At 48.2% G+C, this 23257-nt stretch overlaps 1 protein-coding gene and 1 long non-coding RNA gene across 2 annotated transcripts in view; both read right to left on the bottom strand.

The window, feature by feature from the left end:
- Positions 1–2120: 2120 nt before the first annotated feature.
- Positions 2121–4421, bottom strand: LOC114894754. The gene is made up of 3 exons (XR_003793302.1): positions 4346–4421; positions 3195–3301; positions 2121–2252 (listed from the first exon to the last, which is right to left on the bottom strand). It is a non-coding gene; the product is annotated as an uncharacterized LOC114894754 (long non-coding RNA).
- A 1703-nt stretch (positions 4422–6124) lies between these two features.
- Positions 6125–23257, bottom strand: part of LOC114894301 (ATP-binding cassette sub-family A member 17-like) — a 71350-nt gene continuing 54217 nt past the window's right edge. Inside the window, 7 exon segments of the mRNA XM_029220836.1 lie at positions 6125–6254; positions 8929–9254; positions 9743–9816; positions 9949–10139; positions 10392–10562; positions 11780–11967; positions 19628–19782. Of these exon segments, the coding sequence (XP_029076669.1) occupies positions 6125–6254; positions 8929–9254; positions 9743–9816; positions 9949–10139; positions 10392–10562; positions 11780–11967; positions 19628–19782 (1235 nt within the window).

The raw sequence follows: 23257 nt of genomic DNA, 5'->3' as shown, positions 1-23257 counted from the left end.
GGAAGCCCCCTTCTGCTGCCTTTCACGCAGTTCCTGATTCTTGGTGCTTGAAGCTGCCAGAAAGGCGAGCAGCACAAAAATGCAGACCCGCTGTGCCCTGCGTGCTCACCCGGGCCAGGACGCCAAACAACGCAGGGCCCCGTGGGATGGTGGAGGGGACTCACCTCAAAAAGACTCAGCACTCTCCCCAAGCAGTGCAGTATGGACGCTCTGTGAGTCTAGAGAAAGGAGGTGGAGGAGGAGGGGTGACTGTTAGCGGACAGAACTTCCCGGGGGCTGTCCCTCTGTGTGTGGGTCCTCCTTGCTCCCTGCCCAGCCCCTCTGTGCAGAGGACCACTCCCTGATTCCAGGCCTCCGCCAACTGCTTCACAGAGCCTCAGTCCTGCCTTTCCAGCAGTTGACCCGTCTGCAGCCCAGCCCCTCACCCGATTCCCCTGACCCTGGCTCCGAGGCCTCCTCTCCTGCTAGTCTTTAGCAGATGCTCCCACATCCGCACTGTTTTCTATGCCTCCACTGCTCTCGGGTCCCTGACTTTACATGGTCCACAGCATCTCCCCTCAAAGTTTTCTCACCTCCCGGGACCCTACGGGGCTCAGCCCGCCCAGCACGGCCTGCCCTACTTGCACCCCTTGCCAGGACTCACTTTCTGCAGCTGGCACTCCATCCTGAGGCTCTCGTGAACCACGGCCTTGCAGCAGCTTCCGGACACCGACCAAGGTGGGCGGATGAAGAGCCAGATGAAGGGCGCGGCGCCCACATTCAGGCGCTCCGTGAGACTGAAGAAGCGAGAGGCCTTCAGCCCGTTCACTTCTGCCCGGGCCTCATCAGACACAGACACTGAAGAGACGGACAGAACACAGCCCGGGATGTCTCTGGAGGAGGGGTGTGGGAAGTTCCCCAGTCTTTTTGGAAAGTTTAAAGCCTTAAGCCGCTACAACGTGAAGTTGCTGGTGTCTTAGGACAGAAGAGCTGGGATGGGGGCTCCTCCCTTTTCTTCCCATGTTTTATGAACCAAGTGCCCTGCAGCCCCTCCCAGCGGCCTGGATTCCGAAGATCTGGGAAGGTCCCCCCCACGTGGAGGCATCAGATGCCCACCCTCCTTCCTGTGGGGAACTGCTGCTCAGACCCCTGTTAACAGGTAGGGGGTTTCTTTGTGGGGTAATGAGATGATGGCTCCAAATTGAGTGGTGATGGCTGCACGGCTCTGTGAAGATACCCAAACCACTGGACTGTACACATTAGACAGGTGAGCTGAGTGGTGTGTGAATCTCGTCTGGGCAAAGCCATCTGACAGGAGGGTGGGCGCAGGATTGCTCATCGTCTGCAGGTCCAACAGTCCTGTCTACCAGCTGTGACCAGGGTGACCTCTCAGTAAGACGCCAGGTCTTTTAGAAGCAGAAAAATGGCGACTATATCCAAGTCTTTATGCATCTTGGGAGCTGGGACAGGATGAACTGCAGGCTCGCTCCTTAGTGTGCTCAGCAGACAGGCAGGAATTGGGAGAGAGGGCCGCACCAGGTTCTTTCGAGGAGCACCTGCCCCTTAGGGGTGAAGGAATCTAGGTACCAGGCTGGCTTTGACCTGTTTGTACTTGCCTCCCACTTGGAGCCTTGGCTCCCTGTGTTACTGACACTTGGCATCAGGCATGCTTTGACCACTGCCCCAGGTTCCTCAGATGAGCTGTGGCCAAGGAGAGAAGCTGGGGTCTACGCATGGGCTGTGGTGTTAACTAGGCAGCCAGGGAGGGCTGGCTTGCCTGAGTAGCCCCCATTCTGAGTCTCTGCTCAGAGTCACTCGTTGTCAACCGAAATTAATGGTTCATTAAACAAAGAGGCAACTCCCCCAAACTACAAAATCAAACTTCATCCATGGGTCCCTGAGCAGGACACCTCTGGCACAAGCTCCCCAGTGGGGACGCTACACAGCCAGACACAGCAAGAACAGCGACTAAACTGCTGACACGGGCAAGAGCTCATGCTTGTTCTATTAGGTTTTTTGGTTTTGGCTACACCACACAGCATGCGGGATCTTAGTTCTCCAACCAGGGATCTAACCTGCGCCCCCTGCAGTGGAAGCACAGAGTCTTAACCACTGGACCACCAGGGAAGTCCCTCGTGCTTGTTTTAAAATGTCAGTACCAAATGGGGTGAGGCCAGCCCCAGCACCAGCCCCTCGAGGACTTACGGCCTTCATTGTAGAGGTAGGCTATGCCCAGCTTCACAGCAGCTTCAAAATTCCCTTTTTCGGCAGCCCTAGAACATTAAGAACATGAAACATCACATGATTTTATTCCATAAAGGTTATGTTCCACCACAGCACTTAAAACTACAGTACTTATTTTCTGAACAGAAAATATTTTTGGCAATGCAGCTAAATATCAATTATCCATGACATGCTACAACATGGATGAGCCTGGAAAACACACTTGTGAAAGAAGACAGACACAAAAGGCCACATGTTGTATGATTCCACTCATATGAAATGTCCAGAAAAGGCAAATCCATAGAGACAGAAAGCAGATTAGTGGCTGCATAGGGTCTGCGTTACTATAGGGAAAATAGGGAGTGACTGCTAATGGTTATGGGGCTTCATTTGGGGGTCATGAGAATGTCCTAAAGTTAGATAGTGTTGATGATTGCACAACTCTGTGAGCATACTAAAAACCATTGAGTTGTACACTTTAAAAGGGTAAATTGTGTGGATGGTGGACTATGTCTCAGGCAGCCTGCCTGTGACCACTGGCATACTGCAGCTTGCAGCCCCTCTGGCCCTTCCTCTAGGTCCCAACCCCGGGCGGGGAGGTGGGATCAGCCAATGAGTATAATGTAATAGGATTCAAATCGCATTGTTCTGACCAAAAGAAGACGGCTGAGGAAAGTTTCCACATGCAGGTGACCTGCATCTGAGTCACACACAGTGGGTCACAGCTCAAGTGGACCCTTCAGAAGCACTGCTGTGACTAATGAGAGTCAGGCCTGTGCTGGTGGTGTGGATGACCCATGACTGTGCTGGAAGTTGTGTGACTCGATGGGTGAGGTCGACAGCCCTCAGTCACTCCCTGGGGGATAAGGTGTTGGCGGGAGCAACAAGCAAGAGGAAAATCATTCCCAGGTCAGGCCCTGAGACACAGACTGGCATAGCAGGGAGGCCCAAAGGTGGGAGAAAGCCACGCTCTTCTCAGGGTGCAGAGATACCTTTCAAAGAGCTTCAGGTTCTTTGGAGAAGGCCACAGCTCCTGGAAGCTGGCACATGCCCACACGCTGGCATGGTTATCCACCAGGTACTTCAGGTGGGAGTGCACCTGAAGAACAATGGAAGAGGGGGAGTGGTGGTTAATCAAGGGACCTCCCAGAAGTCCTGCTTCTGGAGCTCTTGAAGACAGGGTGTAGACAGATGTAGGGTCTCCTGTTTCCCTCCCCACCCTAGCAGTAAAGGCCCAGCCTCTATATATCAAAGTAACTAACAATTGCTTTGAATAGAGAAAAGAGCCCAGAAACAACTTTCTCTGTGGCTCTAAAGATGGGGACAGTGGTCCTGGAAGGGGGAATAAGCACCTAGGCTGAGAAAGGGGATATAATGCTATAATACCTGCAAGGATCAGGGAAATCAACTCTAATGGGAACAGGTAGGTCAGAAATCTGTTTTGAGCTCCTCTACTTAGGGTCTTGCTAGTGGGAGCAAAGCTGAGGCCTGCAGGTCAATGGGGGCTCTCAGAAAAGACTGAAACACATGACAGCAGCCTCAGGTAGGACTTCTGTCCTGGGTGATAGCAGGAAGTGCCCAGGCAGGGGGCCCTGAGCACAGGTGAGCATTTTAAGTGCTAAAGCTTCCACTGCCATTGGAAATTCAGCACCCATGGATATTATGAACGCAATGGAGGCAGGTTTGGGAGTCAGAGAAGTGGGTTCTTACTGGTGTTCCCCCACTAATTTGCTGTATGCCCTTGGTTAAATCACTCAAAGTGAGGCTTCAGTTCCGAAATCTGCAAAATAACTCCCAGAGTCCCTTTCAGTGCTGAATATTACATGGGCTTTGTCCTCAAGAACATACTATTTTTCTTCTTAATGCTATCTTATTTCTTGAGGGATGCAAATTTCACTGCCATAAAAGGGTATTTTCTCTGTCAAAATAAACATTACAATGAGCAGACTCAAACCTTGCTGTCCTACGTTTTAGCTTTCCTGCAATCAGAACAACCTTAGGCATCTATTACCAATATCACCGTTGTTTCCTCTACCCTCATTTGTAGCCAAAGTTTTTGTTCTGACATTTAAGACACGAAGCCTTCATGGTACAATATAACCAATGATGCCAGGCCTGACACTATTTTCATCTGACAACTTACAGCTCGGACAGCGAGGATGTCTCCAACAGAAAGCCATTTCAGGATATGAAAGAGCACATCTTCAGGGAGACTCAAGATCGTTAGGTTTCGGGGTCTCCTTCTTATTCTCCGCTTTGTAGGATAACAGAAACACTTGGCACACCTACAGTGGATCACTTAAGAAAAAAAATCAGAATGGTCTAAGTGATGTGTTGGAAACGAGTTGTGCTGATATGAAAAGTTACATCTGAACATGATTTAACAGTTACTGTCCTCTGCCCCAGCCATATTTACAGTCCTAAACAAAGATTAAATAAAGGAGCAGTAGTGGTACAGAAGACATCATCATTCATTCAAATATTCAATAAACATTGATGGTGAGTAGTAATCATGTAACCTGGCTATTGGGAAACCTTCTGATCCAGAGCCCAGATGACAACCAGGAAGGGGGAAAAAGCAGCCAACGCTGATGATGGTTAGCCTTGCATTTCACTCTCAGGGAGGTGCCTTGACCCTTACTGATCTCTTTGCTTCTATCTGCACACAGGACTAAAATGCATAATGTTAATAAGGATCTGTGGACTTGAACAGTCTGGTTTTCAAGTCCAAACTAGGAAGGTCCACCCTGCAGAGAAGCCAAAGGTGGACTTGGAGGCCAGGCCTGTCCCAGCTCTGCGGATGTCAGAGCTGCCCAGCCAGTCTCAGTGTCCTCTCTCCCCACAGGAGGTCCTTCCAACTTCAACTTCAGCAAGTCTTTGCTGACTCTAAGCAGACGACATAGAAGCTTGAGGCAGGAGGAGCCCATCACCTACAATTCACCTGGTTTCCCACCCGTTCCTTCCTCCAGTCCCGACAGGAGGTGGCTGCTCTCCCACCCGCACGACTCCCTCCTCAGGGCTTCTTCCTGCCCCCCTCCCCTCGCTCTTCACCTGGGTCTTCCCATCATCAATTAACATGCTGCGAAAGCCAAGCGTACACGCAGGGCGACCGATCCCTGCGTTTTACCGCATTTTTCTCATCCCCTTGCTCTAGGACAGCCACGATAATAACCACGGAAACCTGAGCGGCGCTCACGGCCCTCGACAGGTGGCAGACCCCGCGCGCCGCTTTCACCGCTTTCACGCGGAGCAGGGCGCTCCCGGGCATTTAAACCACGCGCCGAGCGGGCGTCGCCGGGAAGACACGCAGCCCGGGCAGAAGGTCTCGAGGCCGCCCCGCCGCGCCCCGCGCCCAGCGCTCACCGCCTCCGCTCCCCATAACCGTGGCTACCGTCGCTACCGTCGCCGATATCTCTGCCAGTGCCGCCTGCCGGCCCGGAGCGCGACTCCCCACGCAGGCGCAGACCCGCCCGCCGCCCGCCGGAGTTTTCAAATGCACCAGGCGCTCTCATTGGCCCGCCCGGGGGGGCGCGCGCCACTGTTCGGCCGGGCCCCGCCCCCTCCCCCCCACTCAGGCTCGGACGCTCGCGATTGGCCGCGCCAGGATGCGAATTCGAACGCCGGCTGTTGATTGGTAGAGCTTGCGCGGCCGCCCCGCCTCCCCGGCCCTGGCGAGTGTCCCTAAGGAGCGTGGCTCCGGGCCTGGCTGCAGCAGCGTCTCTGAATCTGCTCCGGCCCGCGTGGACCTGGCCTGTTCTGGGCTTAGGCCTTGTGGTTGACTCGGCGGCAAGAGGTCCCGGCGACCGGAGGCCACGGCGTGCAATGGTTTGTCAGTGAAGGTCTGAGCGGACCGGCCGCGCCTCCGAGCCCAGGGTATCGGAGCGGGGACCCCGACGTGGTCTTCTACCTGCGGGGACTTAGGCTAGCCGGTACCCGCGGGCTGCGCCTCACCGAGGCTGGCCCTGACCTTTCCGACCCGCACCCCGAAGCCGCACGCCCTTCTTCCAGCCCTTGCTTCAGGCGAGGAGACCCCTGGTTCGGTGGCCGAGTCGCTGTTGGCATAGATCGTAATGCAGAAAGTGGAGTTCAGAGACCTGGTGCTCGAAATCTTCATTGACTCATCCAACACGTTTGACTCCTTCCTCCCTTGAAACGTGGCTCACCCTGGACCCCTCCTCCATCCCTGCCCAGGGCAAGCCCTCACCTTCTCACTTGGACTAGATATCGTCCCCTGTCAGTCCCCAATGTCTCCTCGTGGTCACCTGGGAGCCCAACTAAAATAGAAGTGCACACCTGCTTGCTTTACTGGCTGCTTTCAGCCACAGCTGAGCGTTCTGTTTACTCAGGTATTAGGCAGTGCCCACCCAGTCTGTCTTTCTGCAACCAGCTCACATCCCACCTCTTTCATGAGACCTTCGAACAAGGAAAGAAATGCAGTCTCCTGGGAGAAGTGTTTGATGGAAGAGGACAGAGTGGCTTTTCCTGGAGAAGCCGGGGAATCTGGGTCAAGACTCTCCTCTCCCATTTCCCCACAGCCTCAGACAGCACTCTGTCCCGCTACCACTTATACTCGCTGAACCCCTTCAGGGTACTTGGTCTGTGCTCAGCAGCCGAACACACAGAGGAGCCATGGTGCCAAGGCTCCATGCCAGTCTGGAGCAGGAGACGAACGGATGATCACAGCATGGGATATGAGGCCTTGGAAGCTGGGGGTGGAGGAGGGGCAGGGGTGATGTGCATGGGAAGAGAAGTGGGTAGAGCAGAGCAAGCTTGGAACTTGCTCCCCAGATGCCCCACGTTCCCACACCAGAGGACAGGAGAATCCACAGGACCCCTAAGGGTTTTCAGTCTTCTTCACCTCACCTTTGTTTCCATAGGTTACTGTTTCCCAATTTGGTACTTTGTTGTCCTCCCCCTGCACTGTTACTTTCTTTGTTGATGGTCTCCCCAGGGCAGAGGTACACTCTCTGTGTTAGATTTTGGTGGCATTGGTTTCACCAGTGAGTAAGTCACGCTCTTGCTCCCCTGTGACACTGCGTGTCTGTGGAGTCCAAGTGGCACCCTGGCCAGTCTCTCAGTTGTCCTCTATCTTGCTCCTATGTCCTTACCACTCTTTTTATTTATTCAGAGGTAAGGTTTTCTTGTTTATCAGGAAATAGGCGTTCTTCTCTTTGCTCTGCTGCAGCCATGCCATCCGTCACCCCCACCCACTGCCCTGGCAGTAAGAGCCCCTGGGCTCAGAGGGGTGATGAGCCACTCCCAGAAGGTGTGAGAAGAGCCCATTTCCCATTGGGCTTCAGGAAGGTGAGAGAACTCACTGGAAGAGTAGATTTTTGGGAGCTCAGGCAAGTTCCTGACTGGAATAAGATGGCAGTTGAAGGCCTGGGGTGAATGAGAAAGAAACTCAAGGGTAGCACGGTGCAGAGGGGAGAGTAAGGAAAAGTGAAGCAGGCTGGGAGCCTGAGGCATCCCCCACTCGGAGAGAAAGGAAGAGGAGCCTACAGAGGAGGCAGATGAGGGGCCATGGGGGGCCTGGTGCAGTGGGGAGAAGGGGGCAGGGGACACTGAGATGCCTCAGAGAAGTCACAGGAAAAATGGATGGAGTGGGTGTGGCAGCCAGGCATGTGACAACGCTGTACTTTTGGTGAGTGGTGAGGGGAGGTAGGGAGTGTGGGCAGGGATGGTAGACACCACTTTCCCAGAGCTAAGCTGAGAAGGGAGGGAGAGAACTACCTGCAAAGGAGAAGCCGAATGGGGCTTTGTAGAGGGGCGGGTGTGACCATGCTGCAGGGAGAAAGGCTATTGGGCAGGGCACTTCTCGGACAAAGGTACACGGCCACATCCATCTGCACTCAGGCCGGATGGTCTGAGCTCACAGGCTTGGCTTAGTTCTTCTCATGCCTGAGCTGCATCAGAAGCACCTGTTAACACAGATTGCTGGTCCTCACCCCCCAGACTTCTGATTCAATGGGTTTGGGGTGGGGCCTAAGAATCTGCATTTCTAACAAGTTTCTGGATGATGTGGATGCTCCTGGTCAGAGACTCCACTTTGAAAACTTCTGCCTGAGTTGAATCCTGGCTCTACCATCTGTTGACCATGGAAAGTTGCTGGATATCTCTAAGTCTCAGCTTACTCTTCTGGGCAATGGGATAATAATCATGTCCACATCATGGGTTGACGGAGGGCCACATACAGGCTCACCCCTAACATTCGCGTGGGCCAGGGCAGAGAACAAATGGAGCCCCACAAATCCAAATATTGAAAAATGGTGCTTTAAGTTCGCAAACTTGTCAATCTCTTCTCTCCTCCTACCTTCAGAAGTACGGCATCATTACAACCATGGTCACCCCCAGGCCTCCATACTCCTGACAGGACATGGCAGGTGTTGTTCCTCTGAGGCTGCTTCTATGGCCAGGTCTCAGTGAGGCTGAAAGCCACCCAGGTGGGACTTGAGGGGATCCTTTTCCACAGAAATGCACCTGGGTCCTCCATCAGGCCTCTAAGGTGACTGGCCTCAATCTGGTAGAGAGCTGCCCCCACCCCTCCACCCTCAAGCTGAGCTCACTGGGTCCTCAAGTTGCCTCTGTAACCCTTGCAGCCCATGGCAGGCTGTGTGCACCTGGGCTAACCTGGCACTGGGAACTCTTTATTACAGCAAGACAGCCTTTGAGGGAAGTGGTGAGGGAGGCTGGGAGGGAGGCCAGGAGGAAGACCAGGAGGAAGACCTGAAGGGAGGTGGAGTGGGAGGCCAGGAGGGAGGCTGGGAGGAAAGCTGGGAGAAAGGCTGGGAGGAAGATGGAGTGGGAGGTGGAGTGAGAAGTGGAGAGGGAGGCTGGGAGGGAGGCAGGGAGGGAGGCTGGGAAGAAGGTGGAGAGAGAGGTGGAAAGGGTAACAAGGGGCCTGCAGGTTCTGCCTTCGCTTGTTTGTTTTCCCGTTGGTTGGGGGGCACAGGGCAGGTGAAGCTCAGGAAGATGTCCTCCAGAGAGATCTGGTTGACTGAGAAGTCTTCCAACATGTACTTTTTCTTGGCTTGCTCCAAAATGCCAAACACCTGTGGGAAAGGAGGAAGCCGCTATAGATGATGGGCACAGGGAAGGGGAGAGGAGGCAACAGGGGCTGGAAAGAGGAAGGGTCTTTTGGGTTGTTACAAAGCCCCCCAAAGGCCCATCCCTCTCTCAGCTGCTCCCAGACCACCTCTCAAGAAGTCAGTCCTACAGAATTGAGCTCTCTGTGATTTTAGGGAAAGGGACCCTGGCTGCGAGTGGTGCCAGAAGGCAGAGGGCCCAGCTGGGTCCCTGGATTGCTGTGTGACCCTGGGCATATGGTGTCCCCTCTCTGGGTCCGCTCAACTCTCTGTGAAATGAGGGGGCGGGGGGAGCTGATATCCGAGGTCCTTTCCAACTCAAACATTCTTATTTTCTATGAAATCCATGTGAATGTTGCAGCGGCACTGAATAAGACTTCCACCCGAAAGAGAGAACACCAGAAAGTGGGTGACATCAGAGGTGTGCTCCCTCTGATGCCCAGGTATGTGCTCACCTTCGCCCAGCTGAGGTCATTGCCAGGCAGGTAGTAATGGACCATCCCTTGGTGCTCATCTTCCAGGACACTGCCTGCACAGTGTCCCCCTGAGGGCCGGGCTGGATGGCCAGGGGAGGGCGGCCCAGGCCCCTGGAATCGTGGCCCTCGTCCCAGGGGTCAGGGATGGACAGATGCACAGATGACCTCTGCACAGCAGCACATACCTGGGAAGGTCAGGTCCACGAATGCCTTGAACTCTTCCAGGGCCTCCTGCTGCCTGTCGCTCCAGATCTTGGCCCGTAGGGAGTAGCCACTGCCAAACTGGCTCTTGAGGTGCTGTGGGCTGCCCAGGCACTTGAACTGGCCCTGCACCATAATGGCCAGCCAGGTGCACAAGGCCTCACAGTCCTCCATGCTGGGGAGAGGGGATGGAGGCCTGACAAACGGCTGGGAGATGCTGATGCCCACCATCCACGTCAAAGGCTTGTGCAGATGAGAAGGTGTTGATGCCCAGATCAGGCTGTTCCTGATTCCCATGCTCAGGGTGTGGCCCACAAGGTAGAGCCTGGGGACTCTCCTCACAGACTCTTCACCAGATGCTGACAGGTCTTCTGTCCACCCAGCCCCTCCCGGCCCCCCCCCCCCTCAGCCCCGGTCCTGGCTTTACCTGTGGGAGGTGATGACAATGGCCTTGCCAGACTTGCAGGCCCTCGCAACGGTGCCCCAGAGCAGGCTCCGGGCCACGGGGTCCATGCCAGTGGACGGCTCGTCCAGGAAGATGACTGTGGGCTCTCCAAGCAAGGCAGTGCCGGTGCTCAGCTTCCGCTTGTTGCCACCGCTGGGGCAGAGGGGGAGAAGTTGGGTGATTGGCAATCTTAAGTTTCCAGTAGTACAATCCTCCCCCCTTTTTTCTTCTCTATTAAGAAAGTGCTCACGCCCCACGGTGGGGCATTCAGTAACATGGCCCACCACCCTCCCTCAGGGGTGCACTGTGACTTGGCTGTCCACTCAGCATCTAAACCATTTCCCTGGACACAGGCATAGGTCCAGGGTGAGCACATGGTCCATGAATCTCCTTTGAGGGTCTCTATGGATGTTAGGGGGGTAAGAGCATAGGGTCTTTTTTTTTTTTTTTTTTTGTGGTACGTGGGCCTCTCACTGTTGTGGCCTCTCCCATTGCGGAGCACAGGCTCCGGATGCGCAGGCTCAGCGGCCATGGCTCACAGGCCGAGCCGCTCTGCGGCATGTGGGATCTTCCCGGACCGGGGCACGAACCCATGTCCCCTGCATTGGCAGGCGGACTCTCCACCACTGCGCCACCAGGGAAGCCCCATAGGGCCGTTTTAGCTAACTTTATTTAATGAACACATAGCATTTACAATGTACAAGGCACTGTTCTAAACATCCCAGGTGTTAACTCATTTAATCATCAGAAGATGCAAGGAAACACAAAAACATGCTTGAAACCGAAGTCAACAGAAGAAAGAGACAGGGCAACATCATCTAACCGCCTCTGACTTCCCTGTCCCGGGAGTGGGGTACTGCTGCCAGCCTGCAGGGGCGCTGTGCACAACTCGAGGGGTGGCCTGGGATTCCGGACATGTGTGGCCTTGCTTTGTTTAAGCTAACTGGAGTTGGGTTAGGATCACTGGCAACATAAGACTGAGGAATCCCCCAGGCTTCTCAGCAGAACAACAGCTCAGATGCCTCATACAGAGCGGGATAAGGTAGTGTGTGCTTGAAATGCAAGTCTACCAGAAAGCAGAAGCCCTTTGTGAAGCGATAGGAAGAATAATACCAATGGTGCATCAGCCTGTCCTCAGCCACATAACTGCCTGGGGCCAAGAGGAAGCTGTGCCTTGGGGCAGCCCAGGCCATTGACCCATTCTTACAGGGGAGGGAGGCCACCTTCCCAAAAATCCACGCAGTGGCATGGACCACAAAACTACCCCAAGCACGGAGCTGACACGCCTTGCCCTACCCCTCAGCACTGAGAAGAACCACAACACATCTTATTACCGGAGGAGGAAGGGCCGAGGGAGCCCCAAGTCTCACCTGTAGGTCTTCACCAGGTTGTCGGCGTACGTGTACATGAGTAAATCATCAAGAATTTGGTCCACACAGGCACTGATGTGGAGCTTGGGGATGCCCCGGAGCTAGGCGTACATGACCAGTGTCTCCTTGTCCGTCATGTGGTCCAGCAGGGCATCAAACTGGGGAGAGTAGCCAATCCACTGCCTCACCTGGGGTTGGAACACAGCCCAAGGGGTAGGCGTGTCAGAAGGAAAGCTGCCAATTGGGCAGGGGCCTGGACCCTGCCTCTGTCCTGTGCACCCCCATGTGTGCCACATGAACAGATATGTGCCATGGGGTGCCAAGGGCCAACAGTGACGTTCGGGAGTCTGGATGCAGCACTTGCTGGTGGCGTGAACCTCAGTTCTGGAGGGTGCATGTGGGGCTGGAGTGCTTATTTCCTGCCTGCCTGGCAGTAAACCTCAGTGCCCAATGCTCCCTACCTCTTGTCACCTTCCAAGTATATGGTCAGCAGAAGACACTTTATTATTTCCCCTTTAAACACATTTTCTATTAGACATGTAACCCACGAATAGATTTTCTTTGTAAGGCTGCTGGAGTCTCTTGGCAGGGCACGCCCCGGGCAGTGCAGTCACATGGGGGTGCACTTCCAAACTTTTGCATGGCTGGGTGCTCCCCATAGGGGACCAACTGTGTTGTAAATAGTATCATCCTTTATCTACCATTCTGCAACTTGCTTTTTTAACTCGCCATTACGTCTTAAAGATCTTCCTTGGTCAGTAAATACAAACCTACTCCAGCTCAGTTTAACTGCTACTTAGTCATCCAGGAAACATTTCTAGATTTGAGTTGGCTGTTTATAAAAGATTCAGGCACATATGTGATATTTCCAAGTTTTTGCCGTTATGAACTTGCAGCAAACCACCCTGATTTGTGCCCATGTTCAAGAGCTCCCCTGGAATAGAAGATGACAAGAGTATGATACCATTTTTGAAAGATAATCAGTGTCCTTCCTTCTCCTTTCCTCCTCCCTTTAAAGCAGCTGGACAGCTCTGGGCTCTGCCATCTGGGGGTGGCGGGTGGGGAGACCATAACGGGGTGCAAACCAGAAAATCACCTGGAATGTCTGCTTAGGGAAGAACATTTGCATCACCCAACTAAAGACAGGGCTTTTTTTTTTTTTTGCGGTACGCGGGCCTCTCACTGTTGTGGCCTCTCCCGTTGCGGAGCACAGGCTCCGGACGCACAGGCTCAACGGCCATGGCTCATGGGCCCAGCCGCTCCGCGGCATGTGGGATCTTCCCGGACCGGGGCACGAACCCGTGTCCCCTGCATCGGCAGGCGGACTCTCAACCACTGCGCCACCAGGGAAGCCCAAGACAGGGCTTTGGATTCCCAGACTGGGGCTTCCCCTGAAGACAGATGTCACTAGTCTGGAGGGAACTGCTGAGAAGAAAAACGCAGATGACTTGAATGAAGATGCTTCAAATATTTCACTATTAAATATAAAGATTTCTGATTGCCTTTATCAACTGATTTTAACCTAATGTTTCTTCTATTTCTACTTTGCTAAAAAATTTTTTTTATTGAAGTATAGTTGATTTATAATATTAGTTTCAGGTATACAACATAGTGATTCAATAGTTTTATAGATTATCCTCCATTTATTACACAAAAAATGGCTGTATTTCCCTGTGCTGTACAATATATGCTTGTTGCTTATTTATTTTATACATGGTCGTTTGTATCTCTTAATCCCCCCCATCTTGCCCCTCCCCACTGGTAACCACTAATTTGTTCTCTACGTCTGTGAGTCTGTTTCTGTTTTGTTATATACATTCGTTTTATTTTTTAAATTCCACACATAAGTGATAACATACAGTGTTTGTCTTTCTGTGTCTGACTTATTTCACTAAGCATAATACTTTCTAGGTCCATCCATGTTGTTGCAAATGGCAGAATTTCATTCTTTTTTATGGCTGAGTAATATTGCTTTGTTTATATATATATATACACACACACACACACACACACACACACACATACATACCACATCTTCCTTATCCATTCATCTGTTGATGGACACTTAGGTTGCCTCCATATCTTGGCTATTGTAAACAATGCTACTATGAACATTGGGGAGCATGTATCTTTTAGAATTAGTGTTTTAGTTTTCTTTGGATATATACCCAGACGTGGAATTGCTGGATCATATGGTAGTTCTGTTTTTAGTTTTTTGAGGAACCTCCTTACCGTTTTCCACAGTGGCTGCACCAATTTACATTCCCACCAACAGTAGGTGAGGGTTTCCTTTTCTCCACATCCTCACTATCATCTGTTATTTGTAGACTTTTTGATGATAGCCATTCTGACAGGTGTGAGGAGATAGCTCATTGTGGTTTTGATATGCATATCTCTGATGACTAGTGATGTTGAGTATCTTCTCATGTGCCTGTTGGCCATCTGCGTGTCTTCTTTGGAAAAATGCTTATTCAGGTCTTCTGCCCACTATTTTTTTTGGCTGTACTGCATGGCTTGTGGTATCTTAGTTCCCCAACAAGGGATTGAACCTGCGTCCTTGGCAGTGAAAACGCGGAGTCCTAACCACTGGACCTCCAGGGAATTCCCTTCTGCCCATTTTTTAATCAGGTTGTTCCTTTTTTTGATATTGAGTTGTATGAGCTCTTTATATATTTTGGATATTAACTCCTTATCAGTCATAACACTTGCAAATATTTTCTCCCATTCAGTATGTTGCCTTTTCATTTTGTTGATGGCTTCCTCTGCTGAGCAAAAGTTTTTAAGTTTAATCAGGTCCCATTTGTTTATTTTTTCTTTTGTTTCCCTTGCCGTAGGAGACAGATTCAAAAAAGATACTGCTATGATTTATATCAAAGAGTGTTCTATGTTCTCTTCTAGGAGTTTTATGGTTTCTGCTCTTACATTTTATCTTTAATCCATTTTGAGTTTATTTTTGTAAATGGTGTGAGAAAATGTTCTAATTTCTTTTTTAGTTTTTTTACTGAAGTACAGTTGATTTACAATCTTGTGTTAGTTTCTGGTATACAGCAAAGTGATTCAGTTATACATATATATTCTTTTTCATCTTCTTTTCCATTGTGGTTTATTACAAGATGTTGAATATAGTTTCCTATGCTATACAGTAGGACATTATTATTTATCTATTTTATATATAGTAGTTTGTATCTGAAAATGTTCTAATTTCACTCTTTTACACATTCTTTTCCAGTTTTTCCAGCACCTTATTGAAGAGACTGTTTTTTCTCTGTTATGTATTCTTGCCTCCTGTGTTGTAGATTAGTTGACCATAAGCGCATGGGTTTATTTCTGGGCTCTCTATTCTGTTCCATTGATCTATGTGTCTGTTTTTATGCCAGTACCATACAGTTTTGATTATTGGCGCTTTGTAGTATAGTCTGAAGACAGGAAACATGATATCTCCAGCTCTGTTCTTTTTTCTCAAGACAGTTTGCTAAAAGTTAAAAAAAATCAGGGCTTCCCTGGTGGCCCAGTGGTTGAGAGTCCGCCTGCCGATGCAGGGGACACGGGTTCGTGCCCTGGTCTGGGAAGATCCCACATGCCGTGGAGCAACTAAGCCCGTGAGCCATGGCCGCTGAGCCTGCACGTCCGGAGTCTGTGCTCCGCAACGGGAGAGGCCACAACTGAGAGGCCCGCGTACCGCAAAAAAAAAAAAAAAAATCATGAGTGGGTACTGAGTTTTTATCAAATGCTTTTTCAGCTTCTATTGATAAATATTTTTCTCCTTTCATCTGTGAAGGTAGTGCTTTACATTGGTGGATTTCCTACTGTTAAACCTTACTTACATTTCTGGAATAAACCTGATGATTGTAATTTTTATTCTTTCAATATACTGCTGAATTTGTATTAATATCTTATTTAGGGTATTTATGTTCCTGTATGAAATTGGCCTATGGCTCATGTTGGATACTGTCTTTGGTTTTTCGCTTAAGATTGGGTAGCGCTCTGTCTTCTCTCCTATGCTTCTGAAGCGGTTATACAAGAAGGAAATAACTGTTTGGTGGTGGTTGGTATACTTGCCCATCAATCCCTTTTAGCCTAGACTCTTTTAAGAAGGGGTAGATCTTTAATCATTATTTCAATTTTACCTCCAGTTTTGGTCTATATAGGCTTTCTATTTCATGAACAAATTTTGGGATAGAAGGCTTGAAAATGTTATCGTTTGATGCAAAGAAAATGAAGAAATGTGATGTTTCTTACACACCTGAGTTTGCAGTAAGCCTGTTGCCATGGTGGCTCATCTGGGATGGCCAAGGATCCCTGCTCAGAGCATGGTGGCACCATGGACCAATGACAATCCCACAGTGGAGCCGAATGATTCTGAGTAACTCTTGACAGAAAGGCATGTGGACTCTCAGAAGTCACCGCTGATTTTTAGAATACTAGCAGATTCTGGTAAGAATGTATTTTAGGAAATGTGAAAGAATGCTTAAAAATATTTGTACAGGGGCTTCCCTGGTGGCGCAGTGGTTGAGAGTCCGCCTGCTGATGCAGGGGACGCGGGTTTGTGCCCCGGTCCGGGAAGATCCCACATGCCGTGGAGCGGCTGGGCCCGTGAGCCATGGCCGCTGAGCCTGCGCGTCCGGAGCCTGTGCTCCGCAACGGGAGAGGCCACAAGAGTGAGAGGCCCGTGTACCGCAAAAAAAATAAATAAATAAAATTAAAAAATATTTGTACAGATAAAGGGTGGTAAGCAGAAGGCTCACAAAGGAAGAGAGCAAGGATATAGTTCTGTTAGAGTTTGATGATGAGATTAATCCATGTGAGATTTCTAGGAGAAAATGGAGAAGTGGAGGAGCAGGTTTAACTATATTTAAATTCTATATTTCCAACTATGAATTTTCACAAATTGCCAGGAGGTGATGTGCAGATGGGTTCCAGGGAGACTGAAATCCAATTTCTTGCCAGCCAGGCAGGATGAAGGTCTTATAGGCAGATGCCACTTGATTTTAAATAATACAAAGAAATGTAGCACTTCTTATCATTTGAGTTTATGGAGTAGGTTCATACTTTCTTGTCTGTGAGCTTCAGTAAATGTCTGTTGGATGGATGATTGATGACAATTATGCCAGTGGGAGGGTCTCTCCACGACCATCTGCCCTTGACCTGTCTTGTTTTGTCTTTTATTCCTTTGTTTGTTCATTTGTTCATTCCTTCTTTCTTTTTTACAACAGCTTATTGAGATATAATTAGCATACCATACAATTCATCCATTTACCACAATCACCCATCAGATGTGTTCAGTTCAATGGTTTTTAATGTAGTCACAGTGGTGGTCCATGATCACAACCAACTTTACAGCATTTCATCACTCCTCCGCAGAGCAACTTCAAATCCATGAACAGTTACTGCCCACTTTCCCCACTAGTCTACTTACTGTCTCCATAGATTGCCTGTTCTGGATATTCCATACAAACAGAATCACACAATCTGTGGCGTTTCGTTACTTGCTTCTTTCACTTAGCATCATGTATTTAAGGTCCATCCATATTGTAGTGTGTGTCAGTGCTTTCCTTTTTATGTTTTTTTAAATTAATTAATTTATTTTTGGCTGTGTTGAGTCTTCATTGCTGCACACAGCTTTCTCTAGCTGTGGCAAGTGGGGACTACTCTTTGTTATGGTGTGCAGGCTTCTCATTGTGGTGGCTTCTCTTGTTGTGGAGCACGGGCTCTAGGCGTGCGGGCCTCAGTATTTGTGGCACACAGGCTCAGTAGTTGTGGCTCGTGGGCTCTAGAGTGCAGGCTCAGTAGTTGTGGCACAGGGGCTTAGTTGCTCCACGGCATGTGGGATCTTCCTGGACCAGGGCTCGAACCTGTGTCCCCTGCATTGGCAGGCAGATTCTTAACCACTGCACCACCAGGGAAGTCCCCTTTTTATGGTTGAATAATATCCTATTGCAGGGATAGATCACATTTTGTTTATCCATTCATCTGTTTGTTGGTGGACATTTGGGCTGATTCCACCTTTTGGCTACTGTGAAAAATGCTGCTATAAACATTCATGTACAAATTTTTGTGTGAATGTAACTTTTCAGTTCTCTTGGATATATACCTAGGAGTGAAATTGCTGGGTCATATGGTAACTCTGTGTTTAACCTATCTTCTCTAATAATCTTAATCTTTTAATTGGAGTCTTTAGTCCATTTATATATAATGCAATTATTAATATATTTGAATTTAAATCTACCATCTTATTAGGGCTACCTACTTGTCCCATGTGTTCTTTGTTCCTTTTTCTCTCGCACTTATTGTCTTCTATTGACTATTTTTTATAATCCACAGGGCTGCCTGAGTGTCTTCTTTTTTCTTTAAATATTTATTTATTTTCTTTTTTGGCTGTGTCAGGTCTTAGTTGCAGCACATGGGATCTTTCCTTGCGGTGTGCAGGCTTCTCTCCATAGTTGTGGCATGGGCTCAGTAGTTGTGGCACAAGGCAGATTCTTAACCACTGGACCACCAGGGAAGTCATGACATGGCCACTAGCTTTCCCCAGAGTGAGTGATGTGAAGGGGAGAGTGTACTCAAAACATAAGAGGCAGTGTCTTTCATAACCCAATCTCAGAAGTGACATGCCATCTCTTCTACAGTATTCTGTCAGTCACACAGACCAACCCTGGTACAATCTGGGAGGGGACTACTCAAGGGTGTAAATATCAGGAGGGGGTTTTTAGGGGCTGTATAGGAGCAGTTTTTATATGTTTTTGAAGTTAAACTGATATAAATTCAAATTAGAATGTTATAACTTTAGGATGTTAAATGTAATTCCCATGGTAACCACAAAGAAAATAGCTATAGAATATACCCAAAAGGAAATGAGAAAGGAATTAAAATGTTTCATATGAGGTACCTAGAGTAGTCAAACTCATAGAGATGGAAAGTGGAATGATAGCTGCCAGGGGCTGGGCAGAGGGAGATGGGGAGTTAGTGTTTCATGGATTCAGAGTTTCAGTTTTGCAAGTTGAAAAAAGTTCTGGAGATAATGGTTATGATGGTTGCATAACAATGTGAATGTACTTAATGCCACCGAACTGTACATGTAAAAACGGTTAAAATGGTAAACTTCATATATATTTTTCCACAATTTAAGAAAATAATTAATTTTAAAAGGTGTTGAAAGGATGTGGATAAATTGGAACCCTCATACATTGCTAGTGAAATGTAAAATGGTGCAGCCACTGTGAAAATAGTTTGGTGGTTCCTGAAAAAGCTAAATAGAGCCACCATAAGACCCAGCAAACCCACTCCTACGTATATACTCAAGATAACTGAAAACATGTTCGAACAGAAACTTGTACGTGAATGTTCACAGCAGCATTATTCATAATAGCCAAAATGTAGAGACAACCCAAATGTCCATCCACTGATGAATGGATAAACAAATTGTAGTCTATCTATGCAATAGAATATCATTCAGCCATAAAAAGGAACAAAGTAGCGACACACACCAAAACCTGGATGAACCTCAAAAACATTGTTGTAAGTGAAAGAAGCCTGATACAGAAGGTCACATAGTGTATGATTCCATTTACATGAAATGTCCAGAACAGGCAAATCCATAGAGACAGAAAGTAGATTATTGGTTGTCAGATGCTTGGGGGAAAAGGGAATGGGAAGTGACTGTTAATGGATGGGGTATTTCTTTTTTTCAGGTGACGAAAATGTTCTAGAATTAGATGGTGATGATGGTTGTACAACCTTGTGAATATACCAAAAGCCAATGAATTGTATACTTTAAAAGGGTGAATTTTCTATGAATTATATCTCAATAAAAAATGTAATTAACAAATTCTGTTTGCAATACTCACAAACTTGATTGCATTCAGTCTGGTTCAGGCTCTTGGCATTGCAAAACGTCTGTAGTTCAAAGTTGTAATATAGGTTGGAGAAAGCCATCCCCAGGCAGTGGCCTGGAAGCGGTAGAAATGTGTGATCCAAAGACTCTGAGACTTTTGTGTAGCCTAGATCTGTGAGGGGAATAGAAAATATTAACTCTTCTTTCAGGAAGAAAAGGGAACATCCCCTAGCAACTCTCTGAACCCACTGTGCCTTTTATCCTGTATAAAGGATCTGTTATCTCTATCTGTTGCTATATCTGTCTCTGCACGTCACACTGCCAGGCCCAAGACCGGAATCAGGTTCTCCCTGACTCCCAGTGTTCCCTCTTCCCCTGTAGTCATTCAACCTCCAAGCCATAAGTATTTTTCTTTTGCAGTGCTTCCTGAACCTGTCATTTTACTTCTATTCCTATTGTTTATGCAGACAAATCAGAAAGAGCTTGGTGTGTTTGAGAAAACCAGCAAGAACGTGGCTGCAGAATGGGATGCACCTGTGGAAGCAGTGGATTTGAAGGCTGGAGGTTTACAAATGAGTTAGGGCCAGACAGGAGGGTCTGGTGGGCCAGCTTTGGAGTTATTTGAGTGTCATCTTACAGGTAGATAAGAACACAGTTCCTGCCTGTACAGTTTGTAGAGCCAAAACCATCATTATTTGCAAATGCTGTACATTATCATGTACCTAGAAAAGCCACAAGAATCAATCAAAGTGCTATTAGAAATAAAAGAGAGGGAACTTCCTGGTGGTCCAGTGGTTAGGACTCCACACTTCCAATGCAGGGGACACAGGTTTGATCCCTGGTTGGGGAACTAAGATCCCAAAAGCCTTGCAGCCAAAAAAAAAAGAGAAAACAGAATAGACTCGCAGACATAGAGAACAGACATGTGGTTGCCAAGGGGGAGGGGGTTGGGGGAGGGATGGAGTGGAGTGGGAGGCTGGGATTAGCAGATGTAAGCTATTATGCATAGGATAGATAAACAACAAGGTCCTACTGTATAGCACAGGGAACTCTATTCAATATCCTATGATAAAGCATAATGGAAAAGAGTGTATATATGTGTATAACTGAATCACATTGCTGTACAGCGGAAATTAACACAATATTGTAAATCAACTATACTTCATTTTAAAAAAAGAAATAAAAGAGAGGTCATTAAACTGGCTGGTTATAAAATAAATATACAGAAACTGGGGCCTCTTAGAGGTTTGAGAAGCCAATTTTTTAGGTTCATGTTATATTGAAAAGTGAAGAAATGCCAAACGGGGTTATAAATAAACTGTGTTATATTTAAAATATTTTAAATGTTTATTTACAACAAATAAACACAACTGCTCTGCAAAATAAATACGCTACTCATAAGCTAATTAATTTGTAAGAGGATTAACTCATAATGTGCTGCTTGGGTCATGAGCCAGCAGTGGGGCCATGTTTACAGTCCACAAACGTAATCAAGCCCTCACCCACCCAACAGGCCACTTCGTGCTTATCCCTGATAACTACACGTGCTACTAGCCGCCATCCTTCACAAACCACAAAATATCCTCAACAACAAAAAGAGGAAATAACTGGGTGGGATTAGAGCTCTAATTTCAGACTTCATGACTAGTCACACCACCAGCTCTAAACCAGTGGGCAGTCCAAGGGAGAGAGCCTGTGGACGTGTGACTTACAGATTCCCTGAAGAGAGGCTGAATAAACTCTTCATATAAAAAATGAACTCTACTCTCAGGGCTTGGATTTAGAGTAGTACAGCTTTTGGGTGTCAATCTGTGAAATTCCTGTCAGTGGAGGCTACTGTGATGTATGGTGAGGTGAACTTGGATATGAGGTCTCCAGACCAACATTTCCTGGGCCAGGACTCAGAAACTGAGCATCAGAGCCAGGGTCCACCCATGCGGCTGGAGGCGCAGTTTGGGGCACAACTCAGAAGTCGTGGCTTCACACTGTCGCCGAGGCCCCAGAGTCATGGCTCTGGTGACCAGACAGCTGCATCCAAGGAGACCATGCCTCAGCAGTACAGCTGCAAAGGTGGCAGACATGGCTCTGGGAAGGAGACACAGTGGGTCACGTCCTCCTCATTTGTTCTCTTTAGAATTCTAAATTTGGAAATCTAACCTGGAGACTGAGGTAGAGGGGAGATGGGAAAACTACCAGAACATCAGCAGTGCAGCTCCTGTGTGGGGTAGAGAGAAAGACTTAACCACTAAGCAAGGCTCATGAGCCCAGACTGGGAATGAACAGTCAGCCACGGTCTCCTCCCAGACCTTCCCCTGTTCAGCGAAAATCTTCGGGCCCCTAAGAGACGAGTTGTTGAAATCTGAGAGGGGACAACCCCACGCCCCAAGCTCACCCTAACTAGAATGAGTTCACCAACAATACGTGTAATCAAAGGAACAGATATTTACAACTTCTGCTTGTTTTCCTTCCTTCCTTCTTTGCGGATCCTACTCCAAAGCTTGTTGAAGACTGAGGAGAGGTCACAAACCATCCATATCTAGCCCTCCAACTGAAGGACTTTTCTCTGCCACATTCCTGGGTGGGATCCATCCTTTTCTGGATCTTGTGTCTTCTTTCTCCTTTACTTTACTCCTTCACTTTGCTGGCCTATATCCTTAACTTTCCAAGAAAGTGACATGGTGACTTCAATTTCTGTTTGCCCATTTGAAATTGTCTTTGTTCTGTCCATACACCTGACTGACAAGTGAATTCAGTATAGAACTCGTTGTCATCTAGGAAGCATCTGGGTCTTTTTTCATTCAGTGTTGGATATTTGATGGATCCCTTCAATCTTGAAGTTTGTTTTTTCAACTCTGGGAAATATTTTTGTTTTATTTCTTTGGTAGTTTCCTCAACTTCATTTCCTCTGTTTTCTCTTTCTGGAATGCTTATCAATTGAATATAATAGCATCTCCTGGACTTACTCTCACGTTACCTGCCTTTTTTCTCAACTTCTCCTATTTCTCTTATCTTTTTGCTCTACTTTGGCAGGTTAATTGACTTTATTGTCCAACACTTCTGCTAAATTTTTATTTTGGCAATCAGCTCTTTCTTGTCCTCAAAGTTTTTCTTCTTCATGGAATTCTTTTGTTTAATAGATGCAATCTTTTCCAAAATCTTTGTTTTGTTTGGTTTTGTTTCCTGCATGGCCCTACCCCTGTGTCTCCTTTTTGTTGGTTTGTTTTAGTCTTTTCTTGGCTGCCATCCTCAAGTGATCAGTGATCCTTGATTGGTCTGTCTATTCAGAGAGACAAATAAGGCACCAGGAGGTGATTTGCTAGCTTTGTTTATGGAGGTAGGGGGGCAGGCTACATATTAAGGCAATCAGGCAGGGGACCAGTCCATAATGTTTAGGTCTCTTTTGGAAGCAGTTTCAATTCATCAAGAGGAGGGATCTCTGACTGCTTCCGGGTAGGGAGTGGTAGTAGGGCCAGTGGAGATGGAACAGACTGTTTCACTCCCTTTCTCTGGGGTCCCAAGCCTCTCGAGGATTCTGTGTTGCTAAATTAGATACTTGCTCAGCCATTTCCCCCTCTGAATGCACTTTAGATGTTTCTTCATTGTGAATTCATACATTTTTATTTCCTTTGCTATCGTTTTAGTAGAGT

Source organism: Monodon monoceros, unplaced genomic scaffold (assembly GCF_005190385.1).
Source record: "Monodon monoceros isolate NGI ecotype Baffin Bay Population unplaced genomic scaffold, NGI_Narwhal_1 Super_Scaffold_13, whole genome shotgun sequence".
In the NCBI taxonomy this organism is placed as follows: Eukaryota; Metazoa; Chordata; class Mammalia; order Artiodactyla; family Monodontidae; genus Monodon; species Monodon monoceros.
Note: the sequence above shows the minus strand (reverse complement) of the source record. Positions and strands in the feature narration are given on the sequence as shown.